At 50.1% G+C, this 17,824-nt stretch overlaps 1 protein-coding gene across 1 annotated transcript in view; it reads right to left on the reverse strand.

Annotated features, from left to right (window-relative positions):
• Positions 1-896: 896 nt before the first annotated feature.
• The window catches only part of LOC142003959 (kallikrein-14-like), a 51,229-nt gene continuing 34,301 nt past the window's right edge, over positions 897-17,824 (reverse strand). Inside the window, exons 3-7 of the mRNA XM_074981353.1 lie at positions 6,117-6,205; positions 5,519-5,675; positions 4,822-5,075; positions 2,527-2,663; positions 897-1,049 (exon numbers count right to left, since the gene is read on the reverse strand). Of these exons, the coding sequence (XP_074837454.1) occupies positions 897-1,049; positions 2,527-2,663; positions 4,822-5,075; positions 5,519-5,675; positions 6,117-6,205 (790 nt within the window). The remainder of the gene's footprint in view (positions 1,050-2,526; positions 2,664-4,821; positions 5,076-5,518; positions 5,676-6,116; positions 6,206-17,824) is intronic.

A 17,824-nucleotide genomic window follows, 5' to 3' on the forward strand; every position in this document is an offset into this window, starting at 1 on the left:
CTTCAACGTTCTCTGCCTCAGTTGACCCATCAGAGACATGGGGCTATTGCTACTCACCTTCCACAGAGGGGCTGGGGAGGGTTCACAAGCCTCTCAGAACCATGCTGCCTTGTTCCTACCCATGTCTGAGAACAGGCCATGGGGCTGTCAGTTAGAAACGACTCTTCTTCCTTACAGCCTCCCTCAGCCTGCAGAACTTCCCCCAGAGATACCTGCCTTCAACCAAGGCTTCAGAGTTGAGCAAGTGCACCCTTAACTCTGCCCCTTCATCTATTTCAAGCCCATTATCTGGTGGGTGAGCTAGAACAGAACTTTTAGACACATCAGATGTCAATGAAAAGACTCCCAGGAGGAGATAATCAACACTGTCATTAGGGCATATCTTCCAAGTGTAATGCCAACAGACCCAGGTTGCAAGCACCAGGGATTGAACCTATGATCAGAGGGGCTAAAGACCTGTGCTCTACCATGTGAGCTAAAGGCCCCCTGGCTCTCAGCCCAGGCTGCTGAATCTCCCCCAGAGATCCCTGCCTTTGGCCAAGGCCTCACAGCTGAGCTAGCATACCCTTAACTCTGCCCTTTATCTGTATGCCCTTAACTCTGGCCCTTCATATAGTTCTTGCCCATGGTCACATGTGGAGTGTCTGGTGCCCCCTTCTGGGGAACATGCCTTTGTGCAGGAAAGGCCACTATTTCGACTTTTCCTTCAGAGATCAGTCCAATTCTGTTCTCAGGCCATCTCCACACAAAAGCTAGCTGGACTCAGGGGACTGGAATATCCATCCCCCTGGCTGCACTGCATCCGCTGTTGCTCTGGCAGCCGGTGACTGTATGGCTGGAAGAAGACACAGAGGCTGGGTGTGTCTCGTGTGTTTTATTGGGGATCCTGGGGTGACTCACTCGGTCCGTATGGTTCCCTGGATCCAGTCAAGGAATTTGCTGAGCTTGGTGTAGACGCCTGGTTTTTTAGGTTGGGCGCACTCCTCTAGCCCCCAAGACACAATGCCTTGGAGGGTCCTTCCACACACCAGGGGACCCCCGGAGTCACCCTGTGGAGACAGAACAATGTGTTATCAGCCAGGTGCTCCCCCCCTGAGATGTACATGTGGGCTGGTGGAAGGGCTGAAGGCTCAGTGGAGACAAAGGAGATCAGCCCATGTTGGGAGGTGGGGAGCTGCACATATGCAAATCAACTGCTGAAATAATTTGCATAGAACATCACATGGAACAGAGCTGGGCGGAACCCCATGTCGATTTCAGTTCAGAAGCTCCACCCCTAATATTCCTGACCAAGCCTGGTCTGTAGCCCTCTGCTTGCATCTACAATCAACTTCTTTTCCGGTTGCTCGGACTCCTTGAAGGCCCAGTAGTGGTAGGTTTCATCCCTGATACTCCAGATGTGGGGAAGCTTCTACAACAGCCCTCCCTCCCTCTCCGCCCCACATGCTGCTGTAACAGGGTGAGAAGGGTTTGGTGTACAGCCCATGATAATCATTCTCTGCCTACAGCAGATCCCCTCTCTTTCTGCCCCTAGCGCTCAACTCAGCAAATGTTCCAATAAAACCTTTTTCCATTGCCAAATGGTGATTCGTCAGCACTGAAATTTTTCACGGGAAGGGGTTGTTTTGGAAAATGTTTCAGAAAAAAGTTCCGGAAACAATCAAAACAGCTTAGACAAATTCAGATTCGGCCAATTCCGGTCTCTGGGTTCGAAGTAACTTTTTGCATCAAAGTTTAAAGTAATCAGCATGATTTTGTTTCTTAAAGGGCTGGCATGGAATTACAATGTAAAGAGCTGATTACTAAACGGCTGGCAAAGCAAACCGTTGGCTTGTTGGTTGGCCAACATTTTGGAGAGGTCAGCTTTTCATCTTTATTCAGGATGGGAAAAATTTGGCAATCATTGAAATCCTAGAAGCATAGAATCCTAGGGCTGGAAGTGACCTCAGAAGGTCATTGAGTCCAACCACCTGCCCAAAGCAGAACCAACCCCAACTAAATCATCCCAAACAGGACTTTGTCAAGCTGGGACTTAAAAACCTCTAGGGATGGAGATTCCACCACCTCTCTCCGTAACGCATTCTGGTGCTTCACCACCCTCCTGGTGAAGCAGGTTTCCTAATATCTAACCAAAACCTGCCCTCTGTAACTTGAGACCATTGTTCCTTGTTCTGCCATCTGTCACTACTGAGAACAGCCTCCCTCCATCCTATTTAGAGCTCCCCTTCAGGAAGTTGAAGGCTGCTATCAAATCACTCCTCCCTCCTCTTTTGCAAAGTAAAGAAGCCCAAGTCCCTCAGCCTCTCCTCATAGGTCATGTGCTCCAGTCCCCTCTTCATTTTGGTTGCCTTCTGCAGGACCCTCTCCAGTGCATCCACATCCTTTCTATACTGGGGAGCCCAGAAGTGGAGGCAATATTCCAGACATGGCCTCGCCTGTGCTGATTAAAAGGGAATAAGAACTTCAGGACAGGCAATCTCTTTCCCAGGCATGTCTACCCAACGTGTCCGCAATGACATCACAGACCTGGCACGAATCAATGTTTCCTTCTGTCACTCCAGCACACAGCATGTTGTCGGTGATCAGACCAGGGTAGGATCTTTGACATTCTGACTCGGGGATGATCTGCAGGTTGGCGCACTGCAGCAAGGCCGGGAATGAGACTGTTGGCATACAAGAAAAAAAGTGCAATCATTGGTAAATGGCGCTGAATTCTCATTTGCACTGTTCTGGCGCCCAAAAAGGGAAAATTGGTGCGTGTGGGACTAGGCTGAGGACAGACAGACTAAATAGCAGTGCAGCAGAAAAGGACTTGAGGATTACAGTGGATGAGAGGCTGGATATGAGTCACCATTGCGCCCTTGTAGCCAAGAAGGCTAACGGCATAGTGGGGTGCATTAGGAGAAGCATTTCCAGCAGATCTAGAGAAGTTATTATTCCCCTTTATTTGACACTGTCAAAGCCTCATTTGGAGTACCGCGTCCAGTTCTGGGCCCTCCAGTACAGAAAAGATGTGGATGCATTGGAGCGGGTCCACTGGAGGGCAACCAAAATGATTAAGGGGCTGGAGCACATGACCTATGAGGGAGAGGCTGAGGGAGTTCTAGTTTGCAGAAGAGAAGAGTGAGGGGTAATTTGATAGCAGATTTCAGCTTCCTGAAGGGGAGCTCTAAAGAGGATGGAGAGAGGCTGTTCTGGGTAGTGACAGACGGCAGAACAAGGAGCAATGGGCTCAAGTTACAGGGGGGAAGGTCTAGGTTGGGTATTAGGAAAACCCATTTCACCAGGCGGGTGGTGAAGCACTGGAAGGCGTTACATGGCGAGGTGGTAGAATCTCCATCCCTGGCAGTTTTTAAGTCCCAAAATCCTGGCTGGGATGATTTAGTTGGGGATGGTCATACTTGGGGCAGGGGGTTGCACTTGATGACCTCCTGAGGTTCCTTCCAGCCTTAGGATTCTATTTTATAATTCTATTAATTATTCATTCAACAGTTTTTGCCCCACAACGTGCCCTTTTGTTGAACACTATCATGAAACCAGGGTGTTGCCAGCCATTTTTTCCCAACTTAAACCATGATTGGATACCGGAGTTTCAAAATTGCTGAAGAGTTTCTCAAAACTTGTTCAAATTGGGAAACGTTGCTGGAGAAGGAGCTGGAGTGGAAAGAATTTTTTATTTTGAAACTTTAAGGGGAGGGAGAAAAGAGGGAAAATTTTGAAAGCCAAAGGAAACATTCTGAAGTCGACCAAACAAAAGGCTAGGATGGACCTTCCCCAAGCTGAAATTTTGGTTCAGGATGGGAAATTTTCTCAGTATTTGGAAAATTTCACATAAGAACAGCCGTACTAGGTCAGACCATAGGCCCATCAAGCCCAGTACCCTGTTTTCCAACAGTGGCCAATGCCAGCTGCCCCAGAGGAAATGAACAGAACAGGGAACCACCAAGTGATCAATTCCCTCTTGCCCATTTACAGCCTCTTGGAGAGACTGGAGACACTCTCCATGCCCATCCTGGCTAACAGCCATTAATGGACCTATCCCCCCTGAATTTATCTAGTTCTTTTTTGAGCTTTACTATAATCTTGTTCTTCACAACATCCTCTGGCAAGGAGTTCCACAGGTTAACTGTGCCTTGTGTGAAAAAAATAGTCCCTATTGTTTGTGGTAAACCTGCTGCCTATTCATTTCATGTGGTGACCCCTAGTTTTTGTGTTGTGAGAAGAAGTAAATAACAATTCCTTTGTTATTTTCTCCACACCAATCATGATTTTATAGACCTCTGTCATATCCCCCCTTAATCACCTTTTTTTCAAGCTAAAAAGTCCCAATCTTAATCTCTTCTCATAGAGCAGACGTTCCATACGCCTAATAATTTTTGTTGCCCTTTTCTGAACCTTCCACATGGAATGGAAACAAGGAGAAGTCCTGTGGTACCTTACAGACTAAAGGATTTTTTGGACCACAAACTTTCATGGGCAAAGACCCGCTTCATCAGATGCACGAAAGCTTATGTGCCAAAAAATGTGTTAGTCTATAAGGTGCCAGGGGACTTGTGTTTGCAGATACAGACTCTCACGGCTACCCTCTGGTACTTGTATAGGATGGGAATTCAACCCCCTCCCCCCGCCCCTCCCCACTCTCTGCTTCTCTAAGGCTGGACTGAGCCCAGAACAGCTCAGTACTCCCCTCTAGTGGTGGCTGAACTGGCTTCAGCCCTGGCTAACACAGCTGGGCCTTTTAGCTCAAGCTGTCGCGACCCCCGTGCTGGGGTGCCAGAGGTCCCCGCTTCATGGCTGATGCTGTCACATGAGTCACCGTACGTTTGGGGCTGGTGGTGGTGCCCCAGCCGGACACCTGGCAGATGGTCCCTGCTGGGGCGGAGTTGCTGGCCAGAGCGATGGGATGCACATTGTTATTCAGTTGCACGGAAGAGTTGAGTTTGATGAGCATGAGGTCATTGTCCTTGGTGGCAGGGTTGTAGCTGGGGTGGGGAATGATCTTGGACGTGCTCTTCATCTGCTCCGAGTTGTCCAGCTGCCTCAGGTTGTACTCACCCACACGGATGGTGGTCGTGCTGGAAGCAAATGCAAACAGCTGCTTGTCTGGGGAAACTGACTGTGAAACTGCTGAGCGAGAGTAGGCTGCAGGCCTGGCCTCACAGCGGGAGTGGGAACCAGGTGTGCCAGGCACTGCCCAGACCCCAACCGAGATCAGGGCCCTGTTGTGCCAGGCACTGCCCAGACCCCAACCGAGATCAGAGCCCTGTTGTGCCAGGCGCTGCCCAGACCCTGACCGAGATCAGGGCCCCGTTGTGGCGGGCGCTGCCCAGACCCTTACCGAGATCAGGGCCCTGTTGTGCCAGGCGCTGCCCAGACCCTGACCGAGATCAGAGCCCCATTGTGCCAGGCGCTGCCCAGACCCTGACCGAGATCAGAGCCCTGTTGTGCCAGGCGCTGCCAAGACACACACACAGAGCCGTGGTCACCCTTTCTAGCCAGGGTACTCCCCCCAACCTACCCAGGCAGCCTGCAGTGGGCAGCTGTCACCACCCAGTCCTTGTTCAAGAGCACTGCTCCACAGTACAGCTTGTTTCTGTCGAAGACAGCGGCCTGCCAGGGCTGGGGCTTCTCGCAGGGGTAGCCCCCCACGATCCGCGTGTCCGTCTGCGCCAGGGCTGCAAGGGAAGAACAAAACAGCACTGGGGATGCCGCAGCAGGGGGTGGGTGTGCGGGGGAGTCAGTCACTCACAACCCCCAGGGCCGATGTTTAGTCTCATGCCTGCTGGACGAAGAACCAGCCTCTTGGAGTGCAGCCGAGCTACGTCTGACATACCCCGCGGGAGCAGAGGGGAATTGGCCCATGCGAGAAATGCAAGTGAAGCGCGCGCGTGTGTGTGTCGGTGAGGGGAGGGGCTGAAGAGTACCGCACAATCACAAACACACAGCGCAGGGCCCGTTCCCTCCACCAGGGGGCAGCAAGGACACACACACACACACACACACACACACACACACACACACACACACACACACCCCCCCACACACACCGGGCTCACCCCTTTAGCAGGGCGGGCAGTAGGGACACCCGCCCCCTGCACACTCATGATCCCTCTTACCTGCTGGCACAAGCAGGCACACAAAGTTCAGCATTTGCATGGCCTTCCTGAGAGAAGAGTGTATTGAATCCGGCCTCTTCGTTAAGCCACTGAGTGGGGGACCAAACGGATGTCATTTAGGGCGTAGCTGCCTGTGGCCACTGTCTCGCCCCTGGCCCCAGCCCCCTTCCCAACCCATCGTGTTCCAGCAAAGCGCTGCATAGCAGAGGGTGGTTGTGACCTGGTGCCTTGTCCCCCATGGGTATCCCCCTCCCCATGTTGTGCGGCTGCAGCAAGGTGGGAAATCTCCAAAATGTGTTGCCCCCAAAAGCCAAAATTTTGAAATTTCTTCTGAGCTGAAATTCGGCGGTCTTGGGAGATGCTGAAATTTCCCCCCACGTCCATTGGCCCAGCTCCCCAGACTCTCTGCTCCCCGACCCACCCGCTCACGCTGCTCAATAAACACACCTTGAACTCCCAGTCTCACTGCCTGCCCCCCCAAATAACCCCTCCCTTCTGCCCTTCCCCCAGACCAGTTCTCCTCCCTTCTGCAGCTGTCGCTTAAACTGATTGCTGTGTGGACACCGGGGCCTCATGTCAATTGCAGTGTGGATACCCCAGCTCTAGTGTCCATAGCTGTGTGGATGCTCTGCCTACAATGTCAGTTGCAGTATGGATGCCTCAGCTCTAATGCAAATTGCAGTGTGAATGCCCCAGCTCCAGTGTCAGTTGCAGTGTGAATGCCCCAGCTCCAGTGTCAGTTGCAGTGTGAATGCCTCCCCGCCCCTGATCAATTTCAGATATTCTTCCATGGAGCCCACTACCACGCGTGGGATGAAATCTCCCTTGAGACAGGCAGCCCGCCGGGCTCCGAACATGCCCTCAGGTCACAATCAGGCCCAACCCCAAGTAATCATCTGATGAATAGTCACTCTCTGGGGCCCGTACGGTGGCCACCCCAGTTAGCTGCAGGGCCAATGCTCCCTTGGACTCAAGATCCTTGCCCACCCTCAGGGTCTTCCGGTACCGCACGCAGCCCAGCACTGGAAGTTCCCCCAGCCCCAAGGGAGGCTGGTGTGTGTGGCTGCTCTGCACAGGGGAGGAGGGGATGGGTTGCCGACTTGCTGAGACCAGGCAGACCAGATGCCATTTACTGCAGGAACGTGCGGTCTGCCAGGTCCGGGAGAGTTGCAATCCAGAGCAGGTCCAGGAGGGCAGCGAGGGTCAGAGAAGCAGCAAGCACTGGTCCGACGGCCAGAGAGAAGAGGCGCTCTTAAGAGGAAGGCATCCCTTCTTTCCGGCCCTGCCCAGGCCTGCTGCTTGCCAGGGCTGCTCACCACTGTAGGAGAGTGGGCCCAGGGGCAGTGTGAGCCATGTGTGTGTGTGAGAGGATGGGGTGGCTGGAGGTAGGGGGTGGCTGGAGTCCTTACGCAGACCAAGGCTGCCCTGGTGCCCCACATTTGGTGGGGTGCTGAACAGCTGCGTGTTTCGGGGGTGGGTAGGGATGGCCCTGCTCACGGCTCTCCCCTGCCGCTCTGCATTACTTGCCCTGCTGGTCAGCGGGGGCTGTCGGCTGAGCGATGCACCTTTTGCATTGATGACTCTCCCAAGGGCTGGGCAGCAGTGGACAAACCTCATCCCATCCCTAGGGGACCTCTTGCAACCCACTTCTCTGTGCTGCTGATAACCAGGACCTCTCCTAGCTGAGATCAGGACCCTCGGGTGATGCAGACCTCGTCTGCCCTGGCCTCCCCGACTCTCAGGCAGCCTAGCAGGTGAGCAGCCAGGAAATCAGGTATGAAGCAGCTGAACATCGTCACAGTCAAGCTGCTTCTATGGATGATTTCAATTTCAATGAGTCGGCTTTTCCTGACCAGCTCATTAGTATCATGGTCCCTGGTCTACACGTGGGGGAAACTGAGGCACAGGCAAGCCAATGGACCGGCCCCTGTGGCTGAGAGGAGATTACAGCCCAGGTGGCCTGAGCACTAACCCAACTCAGTACTCTGGGTACTTGGACCTCTGGGAGGCGTTTCAGGCATTGAGTCATTTCACAGCTACAGCAATGTTCCTGAGACTTTTCCTTTACCCAGCGAAGTCCTTTCCTGCCTGTTTTTATCATGGTTATTTATTAGGTGCATTATGGTAGCAGTTCTGAGTGGTGAGCAGGGCTCAGGACTCGTGGTGCTAGGTGCTGTACAAACACGGAACCAAAAGCTAAGTCCCTTCCTCAAAAGCCTTAAACCCTTGTAACCCATTCATGGAAGAAGGATCCCCTTCCATGTGGGCTGGGCAGCTTCTGGCCAGGGCGTATCGACATCAGGAGCACTGACAGCTCCCAATTCTCACCCTTTTCTCTGAGAGAACCTGGGCACCATCTCTCCTGAGCTCGGAGGTCTTTAAGCAGTGCCATTGTCAGGATATAGATCAATGGAGGGGGTATATGGGGACAGATAGCTAGTGGGGTGTAAGGGGATGCATAGATAGATGACAGAGGGGTGCCTGGCAATAGATAGATATGTAAGGCTGACACACCTGGTCAGTAGCAGGAAGGACTGAAGCTGTGACCTTAGGGGCCAATGCCCTGTGCTCTACCACATGAGCTAAAGCCAAGTAGCTCTGAGCCAAGCTGGTATATCAGTGACTTTACTGTCCCTTGTATGTGGTCTTAGTACCTCTGGGATTACAGATGGATGGATGGATGGATGGATAGAGTGTATGGGGATACTGAGCCTGAAGAGGTATCATGTGAAAAGTCCTAATTAGCTGAAGTAATCTCCTGCTGGGCTGGATATGCGGCCGTATTTGGGAAGTTCTGAACTGTTGCTACAGCTGAGACTGAAAGACATTGTGGCGTTGGGAGATGCCCACAGCCAGCCTCTCATTTACCACCGAGCAGTCGCCATGAATAGCTGCCTAGTGGTGGTGTCTCACCAGTACCCCATCCCCATCCTTGGTAGCGAAGTCCATGTGCCCTGGGGTGGGGGTCCCAGCAAAGACCTTCCCTTCCAGCTGGGAGAAAGTGCAGAAGAGACGTGCTGTCATCCCTGGGCCTGCCCATCCCTACCTCCCCCCCGTCTGGAGGACAAAAGCTACAGCGTTTGGTCCCAGGCTGTGAAGGCAGGGTCAGTCTGGGGACTGAGGATCTGTTGCCTGCTTGTCCCATCTGCTGGGGGAGAAATGCCGTCCAGCTATCTCTTGAGCAGAGTAAATATTTGGGCACTAGACAAGGGCTACGGTAACACTACAGCGCTCTGGCAACAGAAGTCACTATCCGACGAGATTTCCCAGCAAAGCTTCCGTCGACAGAGTGGGGACCACGCGCTAAGAGCGGATTGGAAGAGCTCTCTGCTCGGCCAGATGGCCCAGCTGCTCTCTTGACAACACAGGCACCCGGAAGCACAGCAGACAGGGCTGCCCATTGTTCTGGGTGTGCTGTCCGTCGAGAGAAGGCCTCCCAGAGCATCCACACAGCCTTTTTGTCAACAGGATCTGTCGACAGCAGCGTTATGCCTCATGGCTGAGAGGCAGAACGCTGCCGGCGAAAGTGCTGAGTTTTGTCGACAAACTGTTGAGAAAACACATTGGCTACATCTGCACTCGAAACATCTGTCTACAGAAGTTGGAAGAGATGTTCCGACAAAACTTCTGTCAATAGATCATGTCTCTACATAAGAGCGGCTTGATCTTTTCAGCCACTCTGTTGACAAAAAGGCCCCCTGGAGTGTCTGCACAGATCACAGGGTTTCTGTTGACAAAATGCACTTTGTGTGTAGACACTCCATGAGTTTTGTCTACAAAACTCTCTAGTGCAGACGTAACCATTCAGTGTGTGCACACTCCACGAGTTTTGTTGAACAAAACCAGGATTTTGTCAGCAAAACTCACCCGTGTAATGGTAGCCGAGGTGTTTACTTTTTCCTTCCTGATGGTAACAGTCTGTGACCTTCACATCTGCCACTTACAATCACCTAAAATCCATTGCTTGGTAGTCAACAGCCTGAATGCTGTAGCCTCACCAGTGAGTTTGTCTGAAGAGATGGGGAAATCTGCTGGTGCCACCATGGATCAATCCATGGCCACTTGCCTGGGGAGAAGTGGTGAACTCAGTAGGGAGCTGACCCTGACCAGATGGTGCAGTCATGGGGTGCAGGGCTGGAGCTGGAGGGGACTAGCTGGAGCCTCCCCAGTGATGATTCATGCATGGCTGGGACACTATTTGTGCAGCTCGGGTGGGTGTGTCCCTTCCCATGGATAGCTGTGTGAGTTCAGTGTCAGCCAGATGCTTGTAGACTGACATCAGCGTCATGGTGTGAGACTGCCTGGTGGGACAGAAGGCTCAGTGGTCTCAAAAGCAAGGTTGTGTGCTGGGGATAACCCAAAGGAGCTGAGTCCACTGACAAGGGAGTGAAGTTTGCTTTACAGCCTTAGCTGCAAAACACTTGGCTTTTGGATCATGTGATAGATGCACAAAGTGTTAGCCTCCAAGGTCACAGGTTCAGTCCCTCCTGCTGATAACTAGGGTGCCTTGGCTTTCCATACAAACAGAAAGAAAGGGGTGGCAGCGGAAGGAGATGGACAGATAGAACATAAGAGCAGCCACACTGGGTCAGACCAAAGGTCCATCTAGCCCAATATCCTGTCTTCCAACAAGGTCCAATGCCAAGTGCCCCAAAGGGAGCGAACACAACAGGTCATGTGGGTCATGATCTAATACATTTGTTTGAATTCAAGAGTGCTACAGCACCGCTTGTTAGAGGTAATCATCAATCACCCATTTCCTGCCAGCCGTCTCCAGCGTCTGAGAAATGGAGTCTGGAGGCATCATTCCTACCTACCCTAGCTAATAACTAGAGATGGACTCACCCTTCATGCATCGAGATAGAAAGATAGAGGTGGGTGTCAGGATAGACAGATAGATATGGGGATGTATGCGGATAGATAGGTGGCTGTATGAAGATAGATACAGGGATGTTGGGATAGACAGATGGATAGATAAAGGGGCTGTTGGGATAGAGAGATAAAATTACTCAAAATAGTTAAGTCCTGAACTGACTTCAAAGGGTGACAAAGCAATCTTGCAAAACTGTCTTCCTGAGCAACAAAGTGGCAAATGTAATCCCATTGGTAAGCGGAAAGAAAAGCACTTGCAGAAAACGGAGTCCCAGCTGTACCTACAAAGGGATAGGATTGAAAATAGCTGCTACCGCTCAAGAAAGAGATCTTAGAGTCACAGTGACCAGTTCCCAAAAACACCTGCCCCAGGGGCAGCGGCAGCCCCCCAAAATAGCTAAGAACTGGAAAAAATACAGAGAAAGGTGACAAAAATGCCAAGGGGCATGGGACAGCTTCCATACAAGAAGAGAGCAAAAGGGTTCGGTTCAGTTCCATAGAGACAATGACAGAGGGACACTGGAGGTCCCTACAATGGAGACGGGGTGAGGAAGCCAACGGACAGGTGTTATTTACTCCCTCTCCTGACATAGGAACCCAATGCAATGTCTAGCGGCAGGTTTCAGACAAACACGAGGAAGGCCTTGTTCGCAGCCAGCCTGTGGAACTCAGTGCCAGGGGATGTTTTGGAGGCTGGGGCCGTAACAGGATTAAAGATAGAATGTGACGATGATAGGTACATCAAAGGGCTGGGATATGGTGATGCCACTTGGGTCACGCTGGGACTGGTGGGGTTCCCCAAGCCACGAGGCTGTGCTGTCATAGAATCATAGAACACTGGAACTGGATGGGAGTTTGAGAGGTCGAGTTTAGTTCTCCCGGTAGGACCAAGAACCATCTAGACCATCTCTGGTAGATGTCTCTCTAACCTGCTCTTAACTATCTTCAGTGCTGGAGATTCCACACCTCCCCAGGTAATTCATTCCAGTGTTTAACCACCCTGACAGTTAGGAAGTTAGGAAGTTTTTCCTAATGTCCTGCCTAAACCTCCCTTGCTGCAGTTTAAGACTATTGCTTCTTGTCCAGGGGAACCTGGCCCAGCCCTCTGCTTCCCTCAGATTAGTAGCTCCCTTCCTCCCAGTCTGTCCCTCCAAGCAAAGCTCAGGCCCCTTTACCGTGGTCCCTGGCTTGGTTTCCGTCTCAGACTGCTTCCTGCAAGGGCCAAGGTTGTTGCCTGTTGCCTGCAGAGTAGGGATGACTGCTCCACGTCCTGGAGGAGCCGGGTGCTCTCTCAACCTCCCACACTGCAGAGAATCTGGCAGGGTGGGTCTGGCTGGATCCTGAAGAGCAGCCTTAAAGACCAGCCCAGCAAGCAGAGGGGATGCAAACTCACTCCAAACTTTGCCCAGACGCCTGGCAGAACCAACTCTCACCTCCCCCATGCAATTCTCTTACCTCTTCCCAGGCTGTGCTGCTTTTAACCACATCACGCCCCATCACCGCCTTCCCCTGAGGCAGCTGGGAAGCTTTACAGGCAAGGCTATGCCTCTGTTGCTCTCGTTAATCTCTTTCTAATGATGAGGTGTGAGCTATTTCCCCCCTCTTTAATTAACCTTATGAGAGTATTGCTCTAGTTTGGTGAGAGCTACAGATTGAGCAAGAGCCAGGTGCTGCAAAGAAAGAGAGAAAGAAAGACCCTGTCTACATTATGCATATGCTGCTGTAATGTACATGGCTCCTAGGTCAGTGAGAGAGTATTTCCTGTTGTCAGGGCTGATCCTCACTCTCACGCTCTGAGTGCAGAAAGAGACCTTAAAAATACCTTGCCTCGAGAGGCTTCTGCTTGAAAGCTTCCCACGGTCACAGATTTCCCGACCTTGGAGGTGGATGCCACCATCCAAATGAGAAAACATCCCCTTTAAAACCCAGGAAGACACACTTGGGATGTCTCCCTGTGGGGGTGACCACAAGATCTTAATCCTCTCTTAGGAGAGAGCTTGAAAAAAAAAGAAAGAAATTAAACTGTAATCTGACATCTGACCCTTCAGTCTTAGGCATGGATATACACAGACCCTTCTCTGGGATACAGGAATCATAATCATTGGCCTAAACATGATTTATTAATGAAAGATAAAGTATACAAAGAAAGTGATAAAGCATACTTGGTTGCTAGGTGTTACAGGAAAACTTGAAAAAAGGTAGATGAAAGCTCAGAGAATCCCTCCCCGGGAATGAGTTGAGAAGTTACAGGCTGCATCTACACTAGCAAGTTCAAAAGATTTTTCAGAAAAAGGAGGCTCTTTCGAAAGATCCTGCAAAGTGTCTATAGGCAAGGAGTGTTCGTTTGAAAGTAAATTGAAAGAATGTGGTGCTCCTTTTGAAAGTGCTTTTCCACTCCTGTTTCAGGAAGAGCGCTTTCTTTCAAAAGAAAATGTGTGTAGATGTCCCACAGGGACCTTCTGTTGAAAGAGCAGTCCTTGGGGCACCTGATTTTTCGGTTCTTTCGAAAGAGTGGGGTTGTGTGGACGGTCTGTTTGGAAAGAGCAGATCACTCTTCTGATGTGATTTTTTGTGTGTGGACGCACTGTTTTGAAAGAAGTTCTTTCTGAAGACCTCTGTACTGTAGAAGTAGCCTCAATGTACAGTGGTTTACATCAGCCAGCCTGAGAAGACCGGCACCTATTCCAAAATAAAACATAACCTGATCGCATCTGACTAAACATTTCCCTTCTACTTACATATCTGTATGCCCAGATTTCCTTGTGGTCTGGATATTTATGAATTTCTTAAGCCCTGTTCAGGCTTAAACATCTCTCTCTGTTCAGGCCACATGAAAGAAAAGATCCCCCGAGTAGGTAACTGCTTCAATTCAAAATCTCTCTCTCTCTCTTCCCATTGGGTCGCCTGGCTGCTTGAGAGAACCCCCTCTTTCTGGCTACGACTGCACTCCAGCAATCTGTCAACAGAAGCTACGGTCGGAAGATACCTTCCGAAAAAACGTCTGTTGACAGATCACGGCCAGACACGAAGGCAGATTGCTCTGTCGATCCGCTCTCTTGACAAAGAGCAGCTGGTCTCCCCACCTGCTCTCTCAACAGAACAGCCAACTAGAAGTACAGCAGATAGGGCTGCCCAGTGACCCAGAAGTCCTGGCTGCTGACAGAGGGCCTTCTGGAGTGTCCACGTGGCTTTTTTTTTCAGCAGATTTTGTCTACAAAGGCATTCTGCCTCATGGGGGGCAGGCAGAGGACTGTCAACAAAAGTGCCGAGTTCTGTCGACATACTGGGTGGACATTTTTAGCGTGGATGCTCTGCAAGTTTTGTCAACAAAACCAGCGTTTTGTCTGCAGAACTCTCTGGTGTAGATGTAGCTTCTGGGTTCAACCTTTATAGGCATTCATTCCTGACACCTGTTGATGCAGGTAATCCACCTCCCTGACTGCAGGTGGATGGGTAGTTCGGCCAAAGAGGAATTCTTCCATGGGTCTAGCCCCATCTATATCAGGAATGAAGTTGGCTTAAGTATGGAATCAGGGTGTGAATTTTTCTACAGCCCTGAGTTGGTTGATCTAAGTTTAGAGTGTAGATGAGGAGAAAGAAAGAAAGAAAGAAAGAAAGAAAGAAAGATCTCACCTGCTGAAAGAATTTCACTCACAGTTGTTTACCATGGCGCTATTTCAACAGCAGCTGTTCCGCCCACATCCTGCTCTTCACCAAGGACATTCTTCACGAGCTTTATTTGCTGAGTGCTGAGGCGGGGCCGTAAGCTCCCCTAAAGGGAAGGCTTGTGAGACACACGTGCCATTAGAGTTGTGTCTTACCTCTTTTGCCCATAGACAGAGCAGCATCCCACCGGACAAAGTTAAAGTTAAACCCGTGGACCCCCAGTGGGGCATAGGTCATCCACAAGGCTCCTCCATCTGGTTCTATCTTGGGCAATGGCTTCAATCTGGCCCCATGAATATCCCAGTTCTTGTGCTTCCATGACTGTAGATCTCCTCCATGCTATTTGGGGTCTTCCTCGGCTGTGTTTCCCCTGAGGATTCCATTTCAGGGCATGACAAACAATGCTGGATGGGGATTTCCTCAAAGTATGTCCCAGCCATCCCCATTTTGTCCTTTTTATTTGGATCCCCACTGGCTCTTGGCCTGTTCGTGTCCACAGATGTTCATTCGTGACTTTGTCTTGCCATCTTATTTGTAATATGTACCTCAGGCATCTATTCAAAAATGTCTGCAGTTTGTGTGTTGAGGACTTTGTGGTGCGCCATGATTCACAGGCACACAGCAGGACGGACTTTACATTTGAATTGACAAAAGACCAGGGCAAATAAGCCAGTTGTTTGGTTGGGGAGAATCCAATATTTGTTTTGTATCATTTTGGCAGATGACGTCAACGTTTGTTTTCCAGAAATTTTTAAATCTTAGTTTTGGCAGTGCAAGGGTATGTCTACACTGCAGAGTTATTCTGGAATAGTTTATTCTGGAGTTATTATTCCAAAATAAGCTATGTCGGAATAATGCATCCATACTACAGGGAAGCCTCCGATTAAGTAAAACTTATCTGAAATAAAAAGTATAGACTAGCATGGCTTCCTCTCTGTTATTATCTGAAATAGTGTGTCGACACACAATAGAGCCTATTTTGGATTAGAGCCCCTGGAAGCCCATAAAAGCCAGGCACTTGCAACCAGTGTTCTATGTCTACCCAGCAGAGTTATTTAGGAATAAGCTATTTCGGAATAGTTTATTTCAAAGTAGCCCCTATTTCCTGTCTATACAGCCCCTATTCTGAGATAGCTATTAAAGAGTTATCACCATTAAAATAGTGTTCTCCAGTGTACACCAAGCTGGAGAAATTAACTATACTTAACCCAAATGCCAACATGTTCTCAAGTCATCTTTTGCTCGTACGTTGTGATTATTAGGTCTCAGTGGCATTGGGGAAGTCAAGGTTTTCACCAACATTGACTGTTAAAAATCTGATCCTTCCAGGCCGAAGTGAAATTAAGCAGGTGTGCTTGCAAAAGCCAGCAGGGAATTATTTAAAGAGCTGGCAGGGAGTCAGGTTGCAATAGGACTGTACATGTAGGTAGTAGTAGGCATCCTTCAGTCTGCATAGACTAGGACATTTTAAATTACTTTCGCCCCTGCTTAAAATCATAGAATCATAGGATTGGAGGAACCCTCAGGAGGTCATTAAGTCCAACCCCCTGCTCAAAGCAGGACCCACCCCAACTAAAGAACGCCAGCCAAGACTTTGTCAAGATGGGACTTAAAAACCACGAGGGATGGAGATTCCCCCACCTCTCTAGGCAACACATTCCAATGCTTCACCACCCTCCTGGGAAAATATTTTTTCCTAATAGCCAACCTACACTGACCACACTGAAACTTGAGACCATTGCTCCTTGTTCTGCCATCTGTCACCACTGAGAACAGCCTCTCTCCATCCTCTTAAGAGTCCCCTTTCAGGAAGTTGAAGGCTGCTATCAAATCACCCCTCACTCTTCTCTTCTGTAAACTAAATACCCCCAAATCCCTCAGCCTCTGCTTGTCGGTCATATGCTCCAGCTCCCTCATCATTTTCGCTGCCCCCCGCTGGACTCTCTCCGACACGTGCACATCTTTTTTGTTGTGGGCCTCCCAGAACTGGACACAATATTCCAGGTGTGGCCTCGCCAGCGTCGAATAAAGGGGAATAATCACGTCCCTAGCTCTGCCGGCAATGCTCCTACTCGTGCAGCCCAAAATGCCGTTAGCCTTCTTGGCTACAAGAGTGAATTGCTGACTCATCGTCAGCTTCTCATGCTCTGTAATGCCCAAGTCCTTTTCTTCTGTACTGCTGCTTAGCCAGTTGGTCCCCAACCTGTAGCTGTGTTTGTGAGTCTTACTGGACTCTGCACTTGACCTTGTGAAACCTCATCAGGTTTCTCTTGGCCCAATCCTACAATTTGTCTAGGTCACTCTGGACCCTATCCCTACCCTCCAGTGTATCTACCTGTCCCCCTTGCTTAGCGTCATCTGCAAACTTGCTGAGGGTGCAATCCATCCCTCAGCCAGGTCATTAATGGAGCTGTTTGAGTGGTTTGAGCATTGACCTGCTAAACCCAGGGGGTTGTGAGTTTAATCCTTGAGGGGGCCATTTAGGGATCTGGGGCAAATAAATTAAAAAAAAATCTGTCATGGAAGGTGATAGGTCCTGCTGAGAGGGCAGGGGACTGGACTTGATGACCTCTGAAGGTCCCTTCCAGCTCTATGAGATAGGTGTGTTGAGCAAAACTGGCCCCTGGACCAACTCTTGGGTAACTCTGCTTGATACTGATTGGCAGCCAGACATATGACCTGTAATTTTATATAGGTGACATTTACATTGCAACACTATGGGAACATAATGCTTTTATCTAATGAAACTGCAATGACTCAACATCACAGAACTGAGATGTTTTACTTCCACACCATGAAAGAGTTTGTCATTGCCAAAACAAAATGCTTAGAAGATTCACAGCAAGAACTGTTTGGAATCGGTGTTCCCGAGGGAAGTTTCACCTTTTTGTGCTAACTTGGAATGCAAAACAAAAAAAAATTCAAAAGTTTGGAACTTCCCCATGGAAGAGAAGTTTCAGTTTGTGGCCATTGTTTCAGGTAACCTTAACTCTGCCCCAAGAGAAAGACCAGATTCCACCCAGCACTAGGTTTGATTTGTGTCAGCACACCCTCCTGCTGGGTAAAACTGTGCCGAGCCCCAGAGCTGGGCATGCCTCTCAAGCCAAAGGGGTGACAGAGAAGGCACCAGCTGTGTGCCTGTGGTGTTCTCCGAAGCTGGTTCCATGAGG

The sequence above is a fragment of the Carettochelys insculpta genome, chromosome 30, assembly GCF_033958435.1.
Source record: "Carettochelys insculpta isolate YL-2023 chromosome 30, ASM3395843v1, whole genome shotgun sequence".
NCBI classification, from domain to species: Eukaryota; Metazoa; Chordata; order Testudines; family Carettochelyidae; genus Carettochelys; species Carettochelys insculpta.